The following is a 23,577-nucleotide window of genomic DNA, read 5'->3' on the forward strand; positions in this document are numbered from 1 at the left end:
TGAGTATGGGGGCGAAGAGCTAGGAAGGATGCGGAGGAGAGAGGGGTGTGCAACATATTTAAGGACCGGGCGGGAAACGCGCGATTTCCAGGAGATTATTATTCATTTGCGGGCATCCGGGAGTGCCTTTGCATTTGAGGGATACTCCCGCATCTTCCGGGAGACTTGGGATGTCTGACATCCCAATGTTGACAGTTCTGGTTTTACTCAGTAGATGCCCTTCCAGCTGCAACCCAACACTGGAAACCACCCATTCACTCTCTTTCACACACATACACTACGGCCAGTTCAGCTTTTTCAATTCCCCTATACTGCATGTCTTTAGACTTGTGGGGGAAACCGAAGCACCCAGAGAAAACAGGCTTGACCCAGCAAACTTCTTGATGTGAGGCGATTGTGCTACCCACTACACCACCTCAACACCCTGGATCAGTCATTAGTGTCTTTATTTTTATAAATGAGCTTTTCATTGATATGTGGTTTGTTACACTCTATATAATACTTGGTTGTTGTTACCCATTGTTCAATCAAATATGAACAAACACAACATTGGATTAAACTTTCCAAAACAATTTATATTACACTTTTATTTGACCCAGCAAATATTGGGTTACACCAACACAGTATTTTTTAGCATATATAGAACAGGACAATATTCGGAATCTGGGAGAGAGGGGGTGGCATGGTGGCTTGGTGGTTAGTACTGTCACCTCACAGCAAGAAGGTCGCCGGTTCAAGTCCTCAGCTGGAACAATTGGCATTTCTGTGTGGAGTTTGCATGTTTTCCCCATGTTCATGTGTTTCCTCCGGGTGGTCCGGTTTCCCCCACAGTCCAAATACATGCGCTATAAGTTAATTGAATTGAACTAAATTGGCCGTAGTGTATAAGTGTGTGAATGTGAGAGTTTATGGGTGTTTTCCAGTACTGGGTTGCAGCTGGAAGGGCATCTGCTGTGTAAAACATATGCTGGATAAGTTGGCAGTTCATTCCAATAGTATCTGGATGCAGCCTTTATGATGCACGCTGAGATTGCATCACTGAGATGCAATGTCAGACGCAATTGCACACAATGCAGTGAGTGATGTCACGATGACGGGTAGGGTTAGGGGTGGGGTTGGTTGAGCGCATTAAAAAGCATTGGATGCAGCTCAGATTGCACTGCACCAGGTCTGCATCCAGACCCCTCTCGTTCCTTCTAATGTCTCAACCGCATATGATTAAAGAGACTAAGCTGAAAGAATATGAATAAGTGAATCTGAAATATCAAAACACTTGTCTAAATGAAATAGCATAAGACAAATAACAAAACAAAAATGAGTTTTGAAATATTTATAGTAGGAAATGTAAAACAAAATCTTGGAACATTACATATACTTAAGATTCTATTTTTAAATTCTAAATCAGATTTTTGCCATAAAAGAAAAATTTATAATAAACAGTAAGAAGTTTTGTTGTCCAAGTTAATCTCAGACCAGACTTTCTCTTCGCTCTGATATTACCAATATTTACCTACAAAACTGCAGCTCATTGGATAGTCTCTTTTTCAGATTAGTTTTGAGATTTTATGTGTGTCTGAAATACTTAAACCAGCCAGCCAACAACCATGTTACATTCAGAGTTGTTTAATTCACCTTTTACTCCCCATTCTGATGTTTGGTTTGAACAGATCGTCTAGACTGCATCTTCTTGCTGCCTTGTGATTGGCTGGTCATATTTTTGCGTTTACAAAAAAATCATATTCTGGCAAGCTAAAATGCATCTTAATATTTAGCTGTTGTGCTATTTGTGTCCTGCAGGGGATGCAATCTTCACAATCAAGCTCTGACCCTGTTTATATGTTACATTCAGCATGATATTAAACTCTCAGACCAATTACATTCACACAAAGGTCAAATCTGCCAGAGTCCATTTTTAGGCAATTTGCTCACAGTGATTCCCGTGAGCTTCCTCCATTCATCACTCAAGTAATCACTGACCTTTCAAGGGGTCAGATTAATTTCCTCCTGTCCTCACAAGCTAATGTATCTTTAAGGTTTTAAATAAAAGCTAACAAATGCTGTCTGCACATTCTGTAAATGTTTAACAATTGATTTTCGTTTTTTATCTGTTCATACATCAAATGTGGTATGTGCAGTATTTATAGTTTAGATCAATAATATTCTTGGTGGGACTTAAAATGGCTCCAATAAAATCATTGCCTGTGTTTTTAAGAAATCCATAAAATCAATAATGTATTTTGTTTTACCAACAGATATGTCATAATATAAAGCCTGCAGTATTTTCATAACTGCCATCTTCAGGTATTTCTTCTTACTTAAAAAAAAAAAAACATTCATTCTTTTTCTCCAAAGAGGCATTCAAATCAATTTCATTTGTCAGAGTAAATCCCGATGAAATAAACGTAAATTACAAAATGTATGCGCAATGTTGCGTTGAATGAAATGTGATAGTCAGAATCCGGAATGCTGATTAAACGGTGTCAAAAAAATAACAAACAATATTCAAATCAGTATTTGCCACAGCAATGGGTCTGATCAGCATAAATGATGAGTACAAACAGGAACATTATGGCAGATTTGATCAAATCTGTCACAACAACAGCTTGGGTCTGACTGTCAGAGACTGCCAGTTGCCTGGTGTTGTGTGATGCAACAGATCCTCTGAATATTTCCATGAGCCATTACATTTTCTGTGGTGTTCGGAAGCATGTGGTCTAAGAATTGGCTCTTTCTAAAGCACCGGTTTTCTTTGAGCAATAGTGACTAGTAAAACTTCCCCCACTTAGAATTATTACTGTGCCCCTGGGTCTGAGACTGTTCAAACTGACATTAATGTTTTATAATATATTTTAATTAATTTAACATAGTTCCAGTCTTTAAATTTGATTGGCCAAGCTGCATGCTTTCCAACAAGAAAACAGATTGTTGTTTGTATCTAATCTTTTCTTATGCCTCATGATACAAATGATGAGCATAAGATGGCTGCATCTGAAATGGAATAATTTCTTGAGTAAGTTCTTACTGTACTTTGAATGTTGACTTACTTTGCGATCAATGGAAAAATGTTTAAAAAACCCAATACTGGCTTCAATGAAAGTTTTACAATACTGCCTTTGGAGATAGGAAAGTAGGTAGGCATCAAGGTATGTCCGAATCCAAATTCTGCTTCACTTCTCGTCTCTAGTGTTCACACTTTCTGTATGTAAACTCGAATTCAATAGATTTTTAAGCAATCATAGTTGACTATCCCATCAAAGGAGTCTCTAGTTAAAGATTCACTGACTTAAATGATCTGGGGCCTCATGGATCAATGCTGCGAACACACAAAAACTTTGTGTACGCCAGGTTTCACGCTCAGAATCGCTCACGTTTGGATTTACTAACGATGAAATGAACGTGGGAATGTGCGCAGCTCCACGCCAACTTCATGGCTGGCGTACGCACATTTTTTGTGTGTGTTTGTTTTATTTCCATTGGCGACTCCTAGAGGCAGTTGGGTTAAATTGCACTCTACAAAGTGTCTTTAAGCCGTGCAATGGCAGCTGTATGAGACGGGTTCATCTAGCAGGTATATAAGGTTTCCAGCCAAACATTAAAGGGTATATAAGGTTACCAGCCAAACATTAAAGGACAATTTGCAGCGATCGCTGGTTTTTCCAATGTAATCTGAGCTATCTACTGCACGCACATAGCTATAAAGACACTATCTGAAGATGAATTTGCATGCGTGAATCAGAAACATTTCCATTCAATAAATGTGCAAATAAAATATGATGCACAGACTTATTGATGATTCCTACTTGTCTTCCTCTGAATAAATAGGAGGCAAAATCTGAAAAAAGATTTTGGGGGGAAAAAAGAAGAATGACTTAATCAGACGCTGGATTCGAACCGAGTTCATGGTCAAGTGTGTCAAACCATGTTGACATGCGTTTTAAGAGCTGCGCCACCCAGATTGTTAAGGCCCCTACAACATTTTGCACCTATACATCTCACTATTTCTTGTTTTAAATACTCGAAATACGCGATGTTCAGATTTAACTGTGTTAACCGTTGTCTTTTGTTATTAATTCCGGAGGACAAACTTGCAAATAACACCATTTTTATTCGGTCTACCTCTGAAAGCAGCACCTCCAATTCACATTCTGTTTAAATTTTCTCTTTTTGCTTGCTTTTGCCAATGCTTTTTCGTTGGGTTTTGCCAAAGTAGAGTCATTAGCATATTCATACGGGGGAGGAGGCAGGGAGGCGTTTTGCGCTCGTGCATGTTGTGCTCAGTTTCACGTTCATTCCGATGTACAAAGAATATGCGTGGGATTCGGCGTACGCAGTGTTTCATACATCTGAATTTTTTTCTGCGTACGCACAAAGCTGTAAATGTGCGTAGTAAATGTTTTAGTGTGATTTCCACGCAAGTCTTCGTACATGAGGCCCCTGGTCAGTGTGGATATCCATTTGACAATAATTTAAATCATTTGAATTTGAATGTCCAAAGATTTAGTGATTCAAATAATCTGATCAGAGAAAGTTTTCAGATAATGGTCATTTGAATCAGTATTTCTTGCTGATTCAAATTATATGATCAGAGTGACTGTCCAGGTAACGATTCACTGATTCAAATGATCCAGTTACAAGTGCATTTTAAAAGCATGTCGGTTGTCAGCACCATCGCGTACATGACATAGACTGCATAAAAAGAAGTCAATACCAACTGAGTTCAATAGATCTTTGAGCAATCAGTTGGCTATTGATTTTTGCATTGGAAAACATCTTCATTTAAGGATTCTCTGATGAAAATAATCTGGTCAGTGTGACTCTCCAGTAAACAGTCAGTTGAACCAGTGAATTTGGCTGTTTTAAATGATCTGCTTAAAGCGATTCTTCAGTTAAAGATTCACATATTCAACTGATCCTTTTAAAACTCTTGTGAATAATTCACCAAGTAAAATGTGGTGAATCTGATCCAAGCAGGAATGAAGAGTTACTGATTCAAATGATCATGCATTTCCCAAACAAAAACGTAACTCACAGCTGAACTATGCATCGTTTGGAAAAAGAACGATGTTGTGACGAGTGTTTCCCAAAACCCGTAGTTTCTCTGTCGCAGATCCGTAGTTTCAACCACATTAGTTATAATGAAACTCTTTCTTTAGAGAATGTAAAAATCCTTCTTTAGAGAAGAACCCCAAAATTTCTTTGTGCAAATTACATTGTTTTACATGCACACACAAAAAAAAATCCAACATTTTGTTAAAAAAATGCACTCGTTTTTATATTATTTAAAATATATATAAACAGCACATATAGGGCCTACGTTTCCTTTACAAATATTATTGAGAACATTACATATTCTATTCTAAAACAAAAAATCACTTTCAAAAGCTAACACTTATTCTAATATTGTAAATAAATCATATAAATAAATCAATAATTAGGCTACTGATTAAGAAATGAAATTTAATATTTATTATGTATAACGAAATTTAAAAAACTACTTTAATAATAAAAATATTAATAATAATGATGACGATGATGAATATTATTATTAATCTTATTATTATAAAGTAGAATATTTTTTATTCATTCATTTTCTTTTTGGCTTAGTCCCTTTATTAATCTGGGCTCACCACAGCGGAATGAACTGCCAACTTAGCAGCATATGTTTTATGCAGTGGATGTCCTTCCAGCTGCAACCCATCACTGAGAAACACACTTACACTTCCATTCACACACAAACACTACAGAAAATTTTAGCTTACCCAATTTACCTATAGCACATGTCTTTGGACTGGAAAACGGAGCACCCAAAGGAAACCAACGCGAACACGGATAGAACATGCAAACATCACACAGAAATGTTAACTGATCCAGACGCGGCTCAAACCAGCGACCCACTGTGCCACCGTGAAGCCTGAATATTTTTATTTTTATTTTAAAAGTCTACAATTTTACACATGCAAACTACTGCAGAAATGTTCTAACCAACAAGCCCATGTCATATACAGTTCAGATACTTAATAAATAACCTACTATAAATTAAAAGCATTATCATATGCTATGTTTTTTGTTTTCACAAACTTTGGAGACATACCATAATATTACTTTTAATTAATTACTACTTTTAAATAATAGGTCACCTATAGCTTTCGTCATGAGCCACGGCTGTGTTTAAAATTACATCAATGTTTTCAAAGTGTACTGCGAAGTAAGCGCAATTGTAAACATGAATATCGCTAAAACTGAACTGTAAAAATACTTTGAAAGCAAATTATACTGAAAAGAGATGACTTTAATGCCTTTTTTAAAAATTATTCAAAGTTTAAATGTTAGAATGTTCTAAATGAATAGGGTATAGCGGGGATAATAGAACACAGCCGGGAACTATGTTTCTAACTACAGCTCCAGTGGTGTAGTTGCAAGCATACAAGTTTGCAACGCAGTTTGCGAATATTCGTTGGAACAATGGATTTGGGAAATGCCAAATCAATGAACTATGTTTGTAACGATGAAACTTGCGACCTTATATAGTTGGCTAGTAATAGTTTCGGAAACGCTTCCCTGGTTGGAATGAATCGTTAGAGAACAATTCCCTGATTCAAATGATCTGAGAGTGATTCGTTTCTTTACGTGAATCTGGGATTCTATGTTGCACTAGAGAGGTAGGCTTTTATTCCTCAAAAAATGTGCAGCTAAAGTTTTACAAGGATTTAATGAAGCGGCGGTACGGTGTCTTAGTGGTTAGCACTGTTGCCTCACAGCACGAAGGTCACTGGTTCGAGTCCTAGCTGGGCCAGGTGGCATTTCTGTGTAGAGTTTGCATGTTCTCACCGTGTTGGTGTGGGATTCCCCCTGGTGCTCCACTTTCCCCCACAGTCCAAAGACATGCGCTATAGGTGAATTCAGTAAAACAAAATTGGCCTTAGCGTATGAGTATGTGTGTGTGTGAGTGTATTGGTGTTTCCCAGTGGGTTGCAGCTGGAAGGGCCTTCGCGTCCTAAAACATATTCTGGAACAGTTGGTGGTTCATTCCTCTGTGGCGACCCCTGGTAATTAAGGGTCTAAGATGAAGGAAAATGAATGAATGAAAGGTATAGTGTGTACACTATGTTAGCTTGATTATTGTACACTTGTTCATGGCCTTTTGTATAAAAGGATGTTATAATAGCTGCCGGAGATGGCGAACTGGAACAGGGTTTGTGTAACATTAACAAGACATTATTAGTTGTTTGATAACAGTAAAGCCAAAGGCAAAACATTATAATTACCTTAACATGTCCAATTTTGTAAAGAAAGCTACATAAAAAGGCATTCTATTACATCATCTTGTAGATGTCTATTTTCCTCTTAGTTTTAAAACCCTTTCTAGTTTAAACATTTATGGCTAAATTAATCCAATTTTTACCACTTTCCATTGTGTAGCATTTACTAATTCATAAAGCGAGTGAAAGTGAAGCAGGTCTGAGCTGATGCGCTTAAACGGAAAAGAGGAATAAATTGTATATTCATAGTTTCACTTATACTAAACACAGTAGTGTATAGAAATACATTAAAGCAATTTGATGGCATGAATAAACATTTTTTGCAAAAAAAAAATATTTTTTAATGTAATTTATTTATATGATTAAATATTAAATTAATAAATTATGATTAAAATATAAAACAGAAACAAATTGAATAATTATGCACTAATATCCACATCATAACACAAAAAAGCCAAGTTCACAACGCTCGTTTTATTGTTTTGACACTTTATTTGAGTCCTCTTACACTGAATAAATCAGAAAGTTGTGTTTTTAGGTATGAAATGTTATACACATTCACCAGCCACTTTATTAGGTACACCTTACTAGTACCGGGTTGCACCCCCTTTTGCCTTCAGATTGGCCTTAATTCTTTGTGGCATAGATTCAGCAAGGGATTTTGGTCTATACTGACATGATAGCATCACAAAGTTGCTGCAGATCTGTCGGCTGCACATATATAATGCGAATTTCCTGTTCCACTACATCCCAAAGGTGCTCAATTAGATTGGGCTCTGGCAACTGAGGACATTTAAGTACAGTGAACTGATTGTCATGTTCAAGAAACCAGTCTGCGATGATTCACGCTTCATGACAATTGCTCATTTGGTACAAATGGGCCCAAAGTGTGTCAAGAAAATATCCCCCACACCAGTAAAACACCACCCGCACATACTGTTAAACAATCACAACTAATAAGCAAAATAAAAGTTTCATTTACATAATCATTTTGTCAATATGCTGTGTACATTTCTTATGTATATACACACATCTATGTACATGTATAGGTTTTTCTTAACCTTTATACAAAAGAATATTTATATAAAGCAAATTTAGATAAGATATTATTATTTATACACTACTGGTCAAAAGTTTGGAGTCAGTACGATTTTAAATGTTTTTAAATAAGCTTCTCCCCAATAAAGCTGCCAATTATTTGATCAAAAATACAGTACAAATTGTAAAATTGGGAAATGTTATTGCACTATAAAATAACTCTTCAAAAGTATTTCATAATTTAATTTAATCTTTTAATCCAATGGTTTTAAAGATGATTTTTTAGCTTCATTACTTCAGTCTTCAGAGCCACATGATCCTTCAGAAATCACTGTAATACTAATTATTATTCTTATTATTAATGGTAATATATTAAAAAACTAATGAATGGAGTAATAACTTCATTTAAAACTACGTACAATAAGAAAGCAGTTATAAAACATTTTAATAAACATTTAATAACTAAACAATATTTTTACATTAATAAATGCTGTCTTGATGAACAGAATTCTTTTTTTTAAGAAAAAATATACATGAAAAAAACAAAACAAAAACTGAACCCAAACTTTTGACAGGTAGTGTATATATATGTTTGTATAATATATATACATCTACATTATGTTTGTATATAAAAATACTCACAGATTGTAATAAAGTGTAATGAAACCAAGCACTTCAAATGTAAATTTTGCTGCCTGGTTTAATAAGAAAATACAACACTTTTTTGGGCAAAAATGTGGCGAATTCATATGATTTCATTTGTATTGAACTTATTCTGCAATGTGGAAGTAAACTCTTTTTTACTATTGGTTTAGAACTTCTGATTTATTTAAAGGGGAAATGACTAGGAATAGTAAACAGCAGTAAGCAATCAAACTATTTGCTCTACAAACTATTCTGTTTATGACAATACATAAAAACAAAACAATAAAAAGAAACAAGTTTGCAACATAATGAGCCGAATTTTAAAACGTTTAAAAAATCATTGAATGAAACAAGACTTTGGTCTTGACCCAATAAGCCTCCAATGGCTGTGCCCGCTTATATGTGAAAGAATAAAATAAAAATGTCAATAAAAAAAGCTTTGGCCCTAAACCCAAACATCATTGGGGGATGAGCAATTCATACTAAGATGTATAAATGAGATCTTTCAAATTCATAGGAATTAGCCACCAAATTTAAAAAAGGTACAACTTAAAGTGAGATTGTATTGACATTTTGGATGTTGTGACATGTTACGAAAGCAAAATTGACCATATTTGACCTGTAACTGCTTGTAGTCATATTTGCATATAATGTGCATGTGTTAAAAAAATTATTTGAAACACACATGTAATAAATCAAAACACATTCTCTTTTTCTTAACACATTTATTATTTTTTTTCTGACATTTTTAAAATAATCTTTCATTCTGAGATGATCTGTGGAACAAAAAGAAGAACATTTACAAGAGCATCATGCAGAAATGTTTCGTCTTGCAAGTAAGAGAAAAGATGAAGGCGGGTGTATTTTTTTTTGGGCAAACATACTTTAAGCCAAAGCACTTAGTGGGCAAGGTGGAAAATCTGACCACTTTTACAAAAAAAATAGATGACCAAACAGGCTGGCATGATTTTGGATGATTACACAACTGTGCTAAAGTGGCTTGCAATCAGACATATAGAGCTGGAAATAAAGAGAGAGATGTCCTGGTGGCTTGCGTAGCGGGTCATAACCATGTATGTCATTTCCGACAACATCCCTTTGGAGAGTCGTTTGGCTAGTTCCATCCCAGTCCAACAATCAAGTCCCAGTTTTGTAGCAAATCTGCACCGTCAATGAGCTCAGTTAGTGTTTCATGGAATAAGAAATAAACAGAAGCAGGCGTTTTAAATGTGAGCGAAATGTCAGCTTCATAAGAAAAGACTCTGTAATGTAAATAAATACATAAATATCTCAATATAGAATAAATACATAAACCTCGTACAACAGTTGTTTTTCTTCAGCAATACATTACGTAGGGACTTTGTGGCAGCATCTGACATAAAATAGATGCAGCTGTGAAAAATGAAACAGGCTAGAAGGCATTTCTTGACGGATGAATTCACATCTTCATATGACATTTTTATGGTGTTCTTGTTCTAAAGCAAACAGTTTCATCTCAGTAACTAACTCGCTAACCGTCTTGCATTGTTAGCATACGTGCATGCATGTGCTCTGAAGGGTGAAGCTGGAAAAAAGGGAACGAACATGAAAGAAACAAACCTAGCAGAGAAATTGACCTCTATGACCACAGACTAATGAAAAGCTGAAAACACAGAAGTCTTCACAAATATGCTTGCATTTGAGTCGAAATGTTGGAATAATCTTCTTTTTTATGTTTTCATCTTGTAATGGACTGAGCTTGCTAATTGCACAATAATAGAAAATGAGAGTTGGGTGGGGGGGGGGGGCAAATCAAGAAAATGAGTCTTTCAGTTGAATGCCGCTCTCCTGTCCTTCATTAGTCTGTGTGTGTGTGTGTATTGTCTGGCCACTCTGAAGGCCTCTGTGAGCTCAAGAGGCTTTTGAAAGCCAGTAGGGATGTGGTACTTTGTTATCCGCAGATAAGAGCGCAGAGCTGTGTGTTATTATTGTGTGTGTGCTCGGCGAAGTCTTTGATTCGCACAAACTTCAGAAATTTCAAAGAAAATGAGGAGTCGCCGAAACGTCCTCGAGCACTAATCTATCACATCCCACAAGGAATAGGTTGTGTCCTCAAAGTTGGGAAAGTTTCATTCTATTAAGCATGTGTCGTGCACCCCTAAAGCTCACAATTGATTGATGAGCTAATTATGGGTTGTTAAAGTGACAATATTGAGTTCAGACTACACAATACCTACCCCATTTTGGCATAATCCGTTTAGTGTAGACTACTGTTGTGGTCATTCAAAAAACACCAATGGTGGTACCGAGTTTGCACCGTTATCATACAAATTTTTGTTCTTTCATCAATTTAAAATAATAGCACATATTTTTAAAACATTCTACAGTCTAAAATAATAAAACAAAAACAAACAAACATGTTGGATAATGATTGATGAGTTTGTATCAATGCTGTCCCATCCAGTGATAGGTTCATCTATAGCCGCATTTACACTGCACTGTTCAAGTGAATCAATTCCGATTTTTTTTCTCCCATGTGGCACAGATCGGATATGGCCTACCGTATGTACGTGTAAGGAGGAACAAATCACATGGATTCCGATTTATGCCAAGTTCAGACTGCATGATTTTCAAAGTAGTCGTGTCACAGATGTTTTCACACTGCATGACTATCTGGGCTAGCGTTTCGTCGCTGCTTTGTTTACACTGCAAGATGGATCGGCGACAGGGACTTTCACATTGCATGACTTTACTATAGGAATAATCGCCGACAAGTTCGTCCAAACTACGTCTTACAGCCAAATACACGTAGTATATTTTTTGTTATTGACTACATAATGAGAAAGAAGCCTTTAATGGGGTAGAAAATGTACACATTTGCTCACCTGGGTTTAAAGGGAATTAGCCATTTTTCCTAAACGTTGATAATAAACTAATTACTTTCTGTATGAAACGTCAAACAGACACGGTTGCTCCTGAGTCCTGTCAAACCTCCACTAGTTTTTCCTCCATTTCGTGGGTCCAAATAAATCGAAAAAGAGCGATTTTACCTTCTCCCCCAACCTCCCGCTGGTCTGTAGCAGGTATAAACACGCACACACAAGTGAATGCCGCTCTCTCATTGGATGTAGGTGATCGCTGATGTTATTTTCAGTCAAAACTCAATTCACACGGCATGATTTGAATCGCCGACAGCTCCAGATATTTAGCACGCCAAATATCTTGCAGGCATCGGCGACTCATCTGCAATTCTCTCAGATCGCGTCTTTGATAGTTCATACTGTGTGATTGTCACTCATGTGCACAAGCTGCGATTTGCCTGTGATTTCAGGCATTTGTCTGCGATTTCTCAAAACCTGTCGGCGAGCCGAAATTGGGGCTAAAATCATGCAATCTGAACTAAATTACTCAAATCAGATTCAGGCCTTGTTCATATGTGGTAATTTGTCCGATATGAATCGGATCTGTGTTCTCGTGTCTGCAATGTAAGCAGGTAGATCAGATTTTCCCCTGTCAATAAGAGTCGCACGTCATTAAAATTCATAGCGAATGACATCAAGTCTGACACTTTCATTTCAGAACAGACTTCAGCAGAGTCCCAAACCTTAAATCTCATACACGAGGACCTAAACAGCTTTTATATTGTCAAATAGCACAGGTATTTAAGCATGCTAACGAGAGCAAGAGATCTCAATGTCTCCCATGTAACCAATATAAACTAATATAAAACTAGTGCATAGCTACATCACATGCATAAATCACGCCATGGGCATTACATTAAGATGCCTAAAATTTTAAAAAAGGCTTATATATCAAAAGAAGATGGACAAATGAGAACCTTTCTTTTATAAAATAGTGAAAGAGCTTGTCAAAAGCTGTGAACAGATTACATACAGGAACAGAGAAAAGAGCACTCTTTAATTATCAGCTGTTAGTCAGCGGCCGCTCTTTTTTTATCCTGGTCATTGCACCTTTGCCGTGTGCTGTGTAAATGCAGACAATCGGATACGAGTCACAAAAGATGATGTAAGCAGGTCATCAAAAAAATAGGATACAGTCACAAAATCGGAATTGACCATCAAGATCTGCAGTGTAAATGCAGGGTCTTTTTTTGTTTGTTTGTTTTTGGTATGGTTGTGTGCTTTGCTTCTGCGCTTGTCTGACTTTTAGGTGGAGCTTGCGAACGGTTTATCTGGATTGGATGACGCAAATGATGTCATTGAGATTCCCTGTATATAACACAGATGGCAATGTCAGTTCAGTCTCTCTAGCTGCGTCTCAAATGGCACACTATACACTATGCGCTCATGCACTATGTACTTATGCACTTACACACTCAACAGCATAGTACATGTATATAGTGTTGTCCCAAATGGAGCACTAATGTTTTTGTACTAAGCGGAAATTCAAACCGTTTCCCTGATGACGTTTGACGATTGCCAAATCAGTGAAATAAATGACTAAACAATCAAATAATACCTGCCGTGAGTATTGCCGGATTCACCATCGGGAGGCGCTATAATCACTCTGGTAGGAGAATTTTGATTTCACCATCCAAAATAAATAAAGTTATCCAACATGTGTGCCCAATAGCTCTGGCCTTTCCGGTACGTGAGCAAACCTGCGGTCATTGAGTGCGTGAAGAGTCCATCATTACACACTTAATTTTAGCGGCTTAATGAGTGCATCATCCGGGTAATTAAAGTGCACTTATTATTTTTAAAGTTTTCAGTGTGAACGCACTACTTACACTATTTATACTACAAAATGGCGTAGAATAGTGCATAAGTATGCGATTTGGGACACAGCTTCTCTCTTTCTTTGCTTTCTCTCATGCTGTCTAGCTGGCGGTGCTTCACACAAGCCAGGATCGCTCCGCATAACGCTCTTTTCAGTGTTATGTTTTTGCTAACTTTTGATCCTTTAGTATTTTTAATGTGTTAACTATTTTGCTTCGTTTATTTATTTTGAGACTTTGTTTATTTTTGTAGTGGGTAGTGGATATTAATTTTCTAATCATGTTTTGTTATTTATTTGGTTCAGCAAGGGAAGCAGTGGCCCGGAAGATTCTTTTTTTGTTTGTTTTTTGTTTTTTTTCTTCATGGGAGTTAGGTAAGAAATCTCCTAGAAGAACGACAAGAGTCAGGGAACTGCTTTGTTTAGCTGCTCTACCTGTCTACAGTTATTTGTTAATATTTTTTATTAAATACTTTTATTTGTAAGGTTTTTTTAATGAGACTAAAAAATATTTTGACGGGGACGTCAATTTGTCATATTCAAGCATCTGTGTCTTTCATATGTTCGGCTCAAATCCTGATTTCATTAATAGAGCCATTTTTTGGATTTTGGGCCGTAACACCAATCTAGACCCAGCCAATTTTAGTTTCTTAAATGTTTCCTTAATGCTATATAACATTACTTTATGATAATTCTTAGAACCTTAAAAATGTCCTGGCTTTAAGATGATGTACATGTTTTTTTTTTTTTGTTAAAACAATATTCAAAACATGTTCACAATGATATGCCTTGTGTTTTATTAAAGTTCTAAGAATCTTATTTAAAACAATTAGAACATTCCATCCACATTATAAGGATGTACTAAGAACATTTTCCATTCTCAGTAACTTACAAAGACAATATTGATATTTTTAAATTGAGATTGAGTTCATGAAGTGTTCAACATTCCACACTTCTTTTCATCCATTGAATAATAACATCATCAGGGTATTTAAGGTGCATTTAGAATAAAAGAAACACTATTTATATTATAAAATAGCTGTAGAGCGGTGCTTCAATATGCATATAAATAAATTATTTGCGACATAACCAACACTGTAGAAAATGCTGGGTTCCACACAATTGATTTGTGTTGGGACAACATGAAGGACTTAAGATAACTTATTAGTTGTTATAAATTTAAGTGGATTGAACATAAAAGAATTAAGTTGTCCCAAAGAAATCTTAAGAATTATGTTGCCTCAGCTCAATTGGTAATTTTAACAAGCTACATAGATTATTTTCTGAGTGAATGTATGGCTTCAGTAGCCATTGTTTGTAACCCTTGTTTCTAGAAGTCGGTCACTAGTTTCACCTTCCCTTAAAAGTGATAATCGATGATTATTCATAAAGCAACATGTTACATGAGACATGGCATGGCACAACAACTATTTAAGAGTCAAAATCGCATAATCTGACTATTCCAACAAGACAAAATATTGTGCAGTCTGAACCCGGCTTAAGGCTTTCAAAACTTTTGATGATACATAAGCAAAGTGACAGTAAAATGCCAATGATAAAGTAGTATCAGAGAACTTCCATTTCCCATGAACTGATCTAAGGTCAGACTATTTGTGCTTCATCATGTTTCATAACAGCTCTTATATATAGCTACAAGTAATGCAGCAAAACATCTACCCGTAAATATGTTTTCCAGATAAACAGCAAGAGGGCTAGCTTGTTTGTTTACTTTTTGTGCTCAGGGTTATGTGAAGTACAGTATATGCGTTTTTGCATTAAGTGTTTATGGTATGTTGAGCTGCTTCATATGGCTGCAATGAACTGTTGCTCTTTTTAACATTTTTTAAAATCAATTTAAACCAGATTTAAAATCATAAACCAAAGTATACTTCAGTTTTGATGCAAATAGTTAGCATATGTGTACAGCCAGACATTTTGACTTTCCCAACATCCACACTTGCAGTCTTGGCTAAGAGGATTGCACACAACAAGTACAATGTAATACATGTACATAACTGCCCCGGTCTGACAATTATAAAAGGCACTATTTGCACCAGGCATTAAAATGTGTTTTCATCAGTCTGATCACAAGTGGATGATGCTAAATAAGTGTAAACAAGGCTAAAATGTTTAGAGCATGTCCACTTTCAACCAATTACAGGTAGCTGAAAAAGCATTTGGTTGAATTGCTTTCATAATGTAAATTCTCATGCGGCCAAATGAAACTGAACAGCCACAAAACACCAGCTACTCCTCATTGAGTGACCATGTGTTCATTTTCAGTTGTCTTAGTAAGAAAGAACACCAAAACAATGGGTCTTAGCTGATCACTAGTGATTAGATCACTGAAAATGGTCTTGTCTGTTACATAAATACTAAATAAGCAATTTAACAGTTAAGGTTATTTAAAATACGAACAACTGAAACATCTAAATGTGTAAATCTGTAGCATTTGCTTTTAAAAGACATTTCCAAATAGAACAAAAAATGTTTCAATATGTGTAAACTGTCTTTTTATAGATCAAAATATGCCTATTTTATGTTCCAGATTTTGCTTTTATCAGTCATCCGTCAAGATGCATGAGCAACAACTTAATCGTGGCTGTCTTTGTAGTTGACATTACATACTTAATCAATTTGAGTATGACTTAATTAAGTCTCTGTCAGAATTTGCATCTGTTTTAGGGAGTTGTTCTAAAACATGTTCAACCAAATTTGAGCATTTCCATTTGTTTTTGCTCCAGGTTAACCCACAATTCATTATGAGGGGCATTAGCACAACAAACACTGCTGCTTTTCACATAACAATCATAATAGCTCATTATGCTCTCTGATAAAGCCAGGGTAATTCATTGGTTGTGTTGGATTGCTTTCTCACTACAAGATTTTTTTTAATGGTAGCTAAGGCCACATTAACCTCATTGACTTACAAATAAATTCTAAACACAATTGCAGTCCTCATGCCTACTTAAAGACTTGGGCTGATAGCCAGAAATATGACAAGTGCAAAGATTGCAAGTGTGGGTGCTGGGACACAGGCGCTTAACTCCTGTATGCTAAAAAGAATCATACCTGTCCAATGTCTGTGCCATTTCTTTACAGAATAATTTATCAGTAAAGAAGTCTTAATCTGTGAATATTAAAGATTTTTATGCTAACAATCATCAATTACTATTAAGTACTTTGGTGTTGTTTTGTTTCTTTTTCGGACTGAAAAGCTGTCCAATTAAAAAAAAATCAAATAAAATATTAGGCGCATACAAGCTGAGTAACACATAATTACAAAAACTTGGCTGCATGCACACAGTATGCTCATACTGCTTGTTTGATGATATTTACAGCACATAACCAATCAAGTGAACAAGAACCTATTCATACTTTAGGCATAAAGTCACCTTTTCAACTGTCTACAACCTTGTGTCACTTTGCCCCCTAGTGAAAGTTAAAATGAACTATGGATTTGTTTACTGAAGCTACTGTGTTTCTGTTCCAGCAGAAATATTTATGATGTTGTGATTAATGAATACCTTAAAGCATGGAAAAAAGAAATCTAAATTTGAAAAATAAAGCCAGCATTCATAATTATATAAACGCTATTTGAGTAAAGCTGAATCCTCCGGGACTCAAGATTCACATTAGTAAATCATGCTAAATGTTGCGGCCTTTAGTGTCGTTGTTTGTGTGTACACTTCCCATGCCAATGATTAAATTGGTGCCGTGACCCGGATAGCAGTGAGGTCTATGCCGGTGAGTGTAACTGCAGATATATTTAAAATTTGACAGTGCTCTCATAGTTGCCATAATAATAATGACAGATCTGTTTTGTTTGTGTTGTCATGGGTTACGTAAGATCAAAATGCAGTTTTGTTAAAATGCAATGTGTGGATTTTTGACAATTACCTGCAAATTTTCATATTTACAATTGACAACATGTAAATTTAGGCAAATGCTTTGGAATGCTCTATTTAAGGGATCTTCTCTGGAACTGAATCCATGGTTGCTGTGTTACTATAATGTATGTGTTTTACCAATCAGATGAAAGGGCTCAATGTCTTGCTCACAGTAAGGGCACTATTTTAGTAAACGCTCCCATATCGGTAACTTTTCAGAAAAATGACAAACTACCTAGATGACAGATTAGATTGGAGGATATAATATTAATCTAACTAAAACAGACTTCAGTCATTATAACATTGCTCAAACAACATATATTATTAACACAGTTTTGCAGGAATTGTAATCATCCACTAAAGAGTGCACCCATTTAAAAGCTTTTAGCTAATGTGATCCTAATGGAGACCCAATTTCTCACAGCACCAGAATTCACAGAGGATCAGACCCTCGCAAATGAACGCCTTTGGGTTCATAATCAAAGTCGTAGGCAGTGAAAAGGCAGCTTGAAAAGATAAAGAAAATTTGTCTAATTCTAATCAGGTCAGATTGTTTTACAGATGCAATTTTAGTGATGTGTCTTCATTGTACACATACCCAGGCTACACTTACACGACAACATTGTAGCCAAAAACTGAAAAGTTTTTTCTCATGCGTTTTGAAAAAGTTCAATGTTTTCAAAATGATCCACACTTAGACATATATTCACAAAAACACGGTATTGCACATACCAGGCTAGTATTTAGCATTGTCACCTTGTTAGTAAACACTGGCTATATGTGACGATGTGCTGTTGGTAGCTCATGTCTTTGCCATGTATTTAAGATGTGTCTCTACTTTTGGTTATAATGTGAAGTAAATGCACGCGTTGTTGATGAAATGTTAGAAAACACTTGAGCAACAAAACCACATACTACTATTATTATGTATGTTTGTTTGCGCCTCACAGCAATTCGTAACTTTTTGATTTAGGGTGTTTTCACATCTGTGGTTCAGTTCATTTTGTTCTGGACCAAGGACAACAAATGATACATTGTAGCATTTTTCTGCCGTTTTTAACACCAGACTAATTGCTTTTGTGCGAACCAGTTGAAAAAATAACAACAAAATGCAGTCATGTGACAAAATCCACACCCCTCATTGGCCAGATGTTGTTGAACGTATTTCCTAAACTGCTTTTCGATTGGTCAGAATTAACGTGCGGGAAAATGCCAATGGAACTTCCACAAGTAAACATACCGGCAGACACAAAATGTCGTTTTTTACTATAGGGGGACGACTGCGCTGACTGATTGTATCCCTGCTCATAGTATACCATATAGTTTGTATACATCACTCTAGACAAACTATACATTTTCAGAACCAGGCGGGGCTGAAAAACAATGTTTTAATGCATTGCAAATGGCAAAGCCATATCGCAAGTCACTTCAGGAGAAGGCATGAATTAATTTAGCTAAACTGTGAAATGCTCATCTTCTGGAAATATTACCATATCCATCAGGTAAGATTTTTCCCTATCTCTCTGTTTAAAATGTTGAGTAAAGCGCTTTCATCAACTATTTTTCCCCGACATCCCATAATGCACAGCGCATCTGACTACAGCAGCAGGATTAATCGAAAGAGGTGCAGTACTTTTTGCGCTTAGGTATGTTCTAGGGTTCGTTTAAAACCTTGAAGAGGTGGACTCGGTACGATTTTTTGTTCTGTTTTTGATGCACACTCAAGTGTGATTGATACATCCACAACTGCCCAAACAAACTGCACCAACTCAAGTGCGATTCAACCGAACCGAACCGAACCAAAGAAGGCAGGTGTGAAAACACCCTTAGTGGCTAATTCGTATGAACTCATTCGGACAATTCGTACAATTCGTAGGGTTTGCTAATCCCCCAATGACGGTTGGGTTTAAGGGTGAGGTTGGGTGCTACATCTTCTTTTTAAAAATGTAAAAATTTTTGTACGACTGAACTCGAACAAATTAGCACCTAAACTAATATAACGTAAAATAGTTAGGTTTCCTTGTGAGATCAGGCTGGATGTTTTCATGGACAAGACAATGGCGCCATTTTCAAAAAACCTTACTTTTTCAAATTTATGAGTTTTCGGTTCCAAAAATGTCAGTGAGGCAATGCATAAAAAGTTTCCTGTTTTTGGTCAAAATTGTTGTCGTGTAAATCCTCAGTTATGCAAGTGGATATTAGCTCCATAAACACAGCTACATGACAATATGTTGCATTTGTGTCTTAAGACCATCCACTGTAGCGGTTAGTTAGGCGTAATCAGTTTTGCTTTTTGGACTGAAATAAGACCGGTTTTCCTTTTATGTAGTTGAATTTTAAACAGTGAGATGACTAACTTGCAAGACTAGCCTAAACCATTTGTACCACATGTGTATTTACTTCATTAATTCAGCAACAACTCAAGACAGATCTTCTGTGCAAAGCAAAGCTCCAGTGTGACATACAAATACATCTAAATGCTTTCTGAGGCAAGTTCTGCTGAACACTGACTTTCCAAAACCCTACCCATCAGCTCTGTGTCCTTTGGTAAGACCTCTGTGAAGACGTGTGAAGTATTATGGATGTTATAATAATAAACTAAAACTATGGACTTTTACGTTTAACTGAAGTACAAATACAGTAGTTACATTGCTTGTTTTGTTGAATGCTAGATCACTTTATTTTAAAGTCTCTGATTGTTCATCTTTAAGTTATATTTACAACGCATGTCCTAACAAGAACAATGGACACAAAGGAACAAATTCAAGTGCTATTCATGTCATTAAGGTCGTAACCATGAGGACCTTGTTACAACTTGGTAATCGCTAAATCCAGTATAGCAGCTAGCCCCTGGTTTATGAAAGAACTGGTTTAATACCGCAGAGTAACGCTGAATTTGAGTTGAGGCAAAATATCAGTAGTGCTGTGCTAGCAAGACAACATTGTAAACAACAAAAAACTTAAAAATACACATTGTGTAAAACAAAACGAAGACATTCCCTTCTTTATGTTTAAGTGTCAGTCCGTCAGACGCGTAGGAACAATGACGATCTTAAATCGATGACGCTCTTGGTCAGCACTTTGAGACTGCTGTAACGTACTTTTGTGGGGGGGCTCTTTTAAGTAGAGTTTATAAAATTCATCCTGGAAGTGAGCAGTTTTATCAGGTCACAGATGTTCCCCTCATCAATATACACCAACATTTCTTTTCTGGCTCTTGTTTTGTTCTTGTAAAATACTGATGGTATTGCCTTTAAAAAGACTATTCTGTGCTTTACATCAGGTAATAATAGGTCCATATTGTTGAGCTTGCTTAGTTGTGGGTTACAGGACAAAGCATTCAAACTGTTCAGAAAAATGTAGTAGTGGGTAATTACAGCCTGCCATTCCCTTTCGGGTCCTGCTGGATACATCCCTGCAACACAAAGTAAAAGAATGTTCAGCGGTACATCTGTGCTAAGCCACACTTCTGTCACTTAGCACGTCCAGATGCATGTAAACACATGGTCTTGTGTCCTTCTTTGACCCCGTATTTGCTCATTGACAGAGACGATAAAGTCTGAACAGATTGCTTTTTCATTACCGACGCCGAAGCAGATGTCAGATCTCCACATTTGGGTCTGTGAAGCCTTTTTTGCCTTCGTTCACCAGGACAGGTTTTTCCGTCCGCGTGTGCCACACAAGAATCTGTAACAAACAAAATAACCATTATGGTTTATGGAGTGGAGTGGGTGAAAAATTGTTTTTGAGATGAAGTGCTTCTCATAGCTGGGTCACTGAAATTAAGGTCATTTGTTTTCTTTTTTTATGTATAAAATAGAATCAAAATACACTGAAATTTATAAACCAACTATGATTGGTACAAGGAGACGAGGGCTCTCATCTGTTTTGTGTTTGAGTTTAGTTTGGTTGGACATTTTGGTCTGTTTTCGTTCCTATTTCCTGTTTGTAATAGATTCTGTAGTGACTCATTGTGAGCGTATTAATGGCTCAAACCTCCATTACAAGCTCTAACATTACATTTTGGATTACAACATTACATCAACAGAGGCTTGGAATGAGATATATATATATATATCTTAAAAAATGCCTAGTCAAATATTATTTACTATATAAAATAGATAAAAAAAGATAAAATAAATCAGCTATTAGAAATGAGTTATTAAAACTATTGTGTTTAGAAATGTGTTGAAAAAAATCTTCTCTCTGTTTAACAGAAATTGGGGAAAAAATAAACAGGGGGCCGAATAATTGTGACTTCAACTGTGCATATATAATTAAGATAGAATTAAGATTGTAATCTTTTACTTTTGAGAGTAACTTAGTCTAACACTTACACTTAACTATAATTTGTCTACACAGCAAACAGTATGGGCCCTATCATACACCCGGCGCATTGTAGCGCAAGGCGCAGCGCAATAGTCTTTTGCTAGTTTCAGCTTTGCGCAAGAGTCGTTTTGAGGCGTTGCGCTACGCTGTTTAAATAGCAAATGCATTAGCGCTCATATGTGCGCCCATAGGCGTTCTGGTCTAAAAAGGAAGGCGTTCTGAGGCGCACTGCTGGCGCGTTGCTATTTTGAGAAACTATTTTTCATTAGACCAAAACAAACCTGGTCTAAATTCCAGCGCAGAGTTGCGCCTCGCTTACGCACTGCTTAATACTCACAAGAGAGCAATAGGCAAATATCTTTACATATGAAAAAATTTAAATATTAAGGATATATATAGAATATAATAAGAATAGAATAGGATATAAATATAAAGGATTAAAATATTACAAAACATATTATTTTCTAGCCTACATAAATATGAAAAATCACTGCTTTTATGCCTTCTTTATCTCGGGAGGCTTTTTCAGTTTATTCATAACAATTTGCTTTTGTATAATGTTATTATTATTAGCAGTATTTTTTATTATATCCATATTTATATTTGTTTATATTTGTTTTTTTAATTATATCCATATTTATATTTGTTCTTGCATAAAGGTTTACCTATCCAAGAGCAAAAGTAAAAGTAGATAATTTATCTCTCATTCTCACGCAGTAGATTCTCTGTTTAACAGTTTTCTGTTAAAAAAAACTGTTAACTGTTTGCTTGTGAAATGCTCAGTTTTTCCACTTAAACTTACTTTACGTCCTGTAAATAGCAAATGCGCTTATTGAGCGACGCAGCTGGCTCTTAAAGGAAATGGGAGATGAGAATATAATTGGTTTATTCTCAAGACCGTCAAAATAGAGCCCTATGCATCAATTTTTATTTTGGTTTTTGCTGTCCTTTTTTTTTACCCCCTTGTATCCAACAGGTGTCCTCAGTGTGCTAAATGTCTATTGCATCTGTCCAGTAAATCCAGCTCATGTAATCCATGCAATCAAACAGAAAAATTTAGCAATCACAGTCTGTTTAGTGGAATTAAAACAACACAAATAATTTTCCACAGCATTTCCTCAGAAACACAAGAGGTAATTTATTGCTATACTTTAATTTACTAGTTTGGCTTGCATAGTTCCATGCTATTTTTTTATCATTCCCTTCTATGGTACAATCAATTGTTTTCTATATTGTCATTATCTTAAAACAAAAGCTTTAAGCTTTTAAATGTGCAAACTCTTCATATTTTTTATGGATTCTGACTGGCTGTTAGTTTAAGAAAAATATTTCTTAAAGTCATTCCAATTATATCATTTCTGTACATCTTTATTGTTAGAACTGTTCTGACCTCTGCTGTTGTTTTACATTGTTAACTATTTTAAGAACGATGTCTTTATTATTATGTTTATAGTCAATTTGTTTAGATTATTAGAATAATAATTACACTCTCAGCATAACCCACTCTCAGAAATAAAGGTACGCAAGCTGTCACTTGGGTGGCACCTTTTCAAAAGGTACACATTTGTACCTAAATAGTTCATATTGATACCTCAAGGGTACATACTAGTACCTAAAAAGTACAAAAGTGTTCCTCTTGAAAAAAATTTTGTACTTTTGAGGTACCAGTATGAACCCTTTAAGTACAAATGTGTACCTTT

At 35.9% G+C, this 23,577-nt stretch overlaps 2 protein-coding genes across 8 annotated transcripts in view; one reads left to right on the forward strand and one right to left on the reverse strand.

Moving 5' to 3' along the window:
• Nucleotides 1-23,577, forward strand: part of clasrp (CLK4-associating serine/arginine rich protein) — a 777,720-nt gene that overhangs the window by 232,548 nt on the left and 521,595 nt on the right. The gene's annotated exons all lie outside the window — the stretch shown is intronic.
• Nucleotides 20,202-23,577, reverse strand: part of b3gat1a (beta-1,3-glucuronyltransferase 1 (glucuronosyltransferase P) a) — a 192,664-nt gene continuing 189,288 nt past the window's right edge. For 6 of the 7 annotated variants that reach the window (XM_087291990.1, XM_087291987.1, XM_087291988.1 and 3 more), the window contains 2 exons: nt 21,132-21,235; nt 20,202-20,963 (listed from right to left, as the gene is read on the reverse strand). In XM_087291990.1, coding sequence (XP_087148116.1) covers nt 21,149-21,235 — 87 coding nt within the window. In that variant the 3' untranslated portion in view covers nt 20,202-20,963; nt 21,132-21,148. 7 annotated transcript variants of the gene reach the window in all.

Source organism: Danio rerio, chromosome 18 (assembly GCF_052040795.2).
Source record: "Danio rerio strain M-AB ecotype USA chromosome 18, GRCz13ab, whole genome shotgun sequence".
Taxonomy (NCBI): domain Eukaryota; kingdom Metazoa; phylum Chordata; class Actinopteri; order Cypriniformes; family Danionidae; genus Danio; species Danio rerio.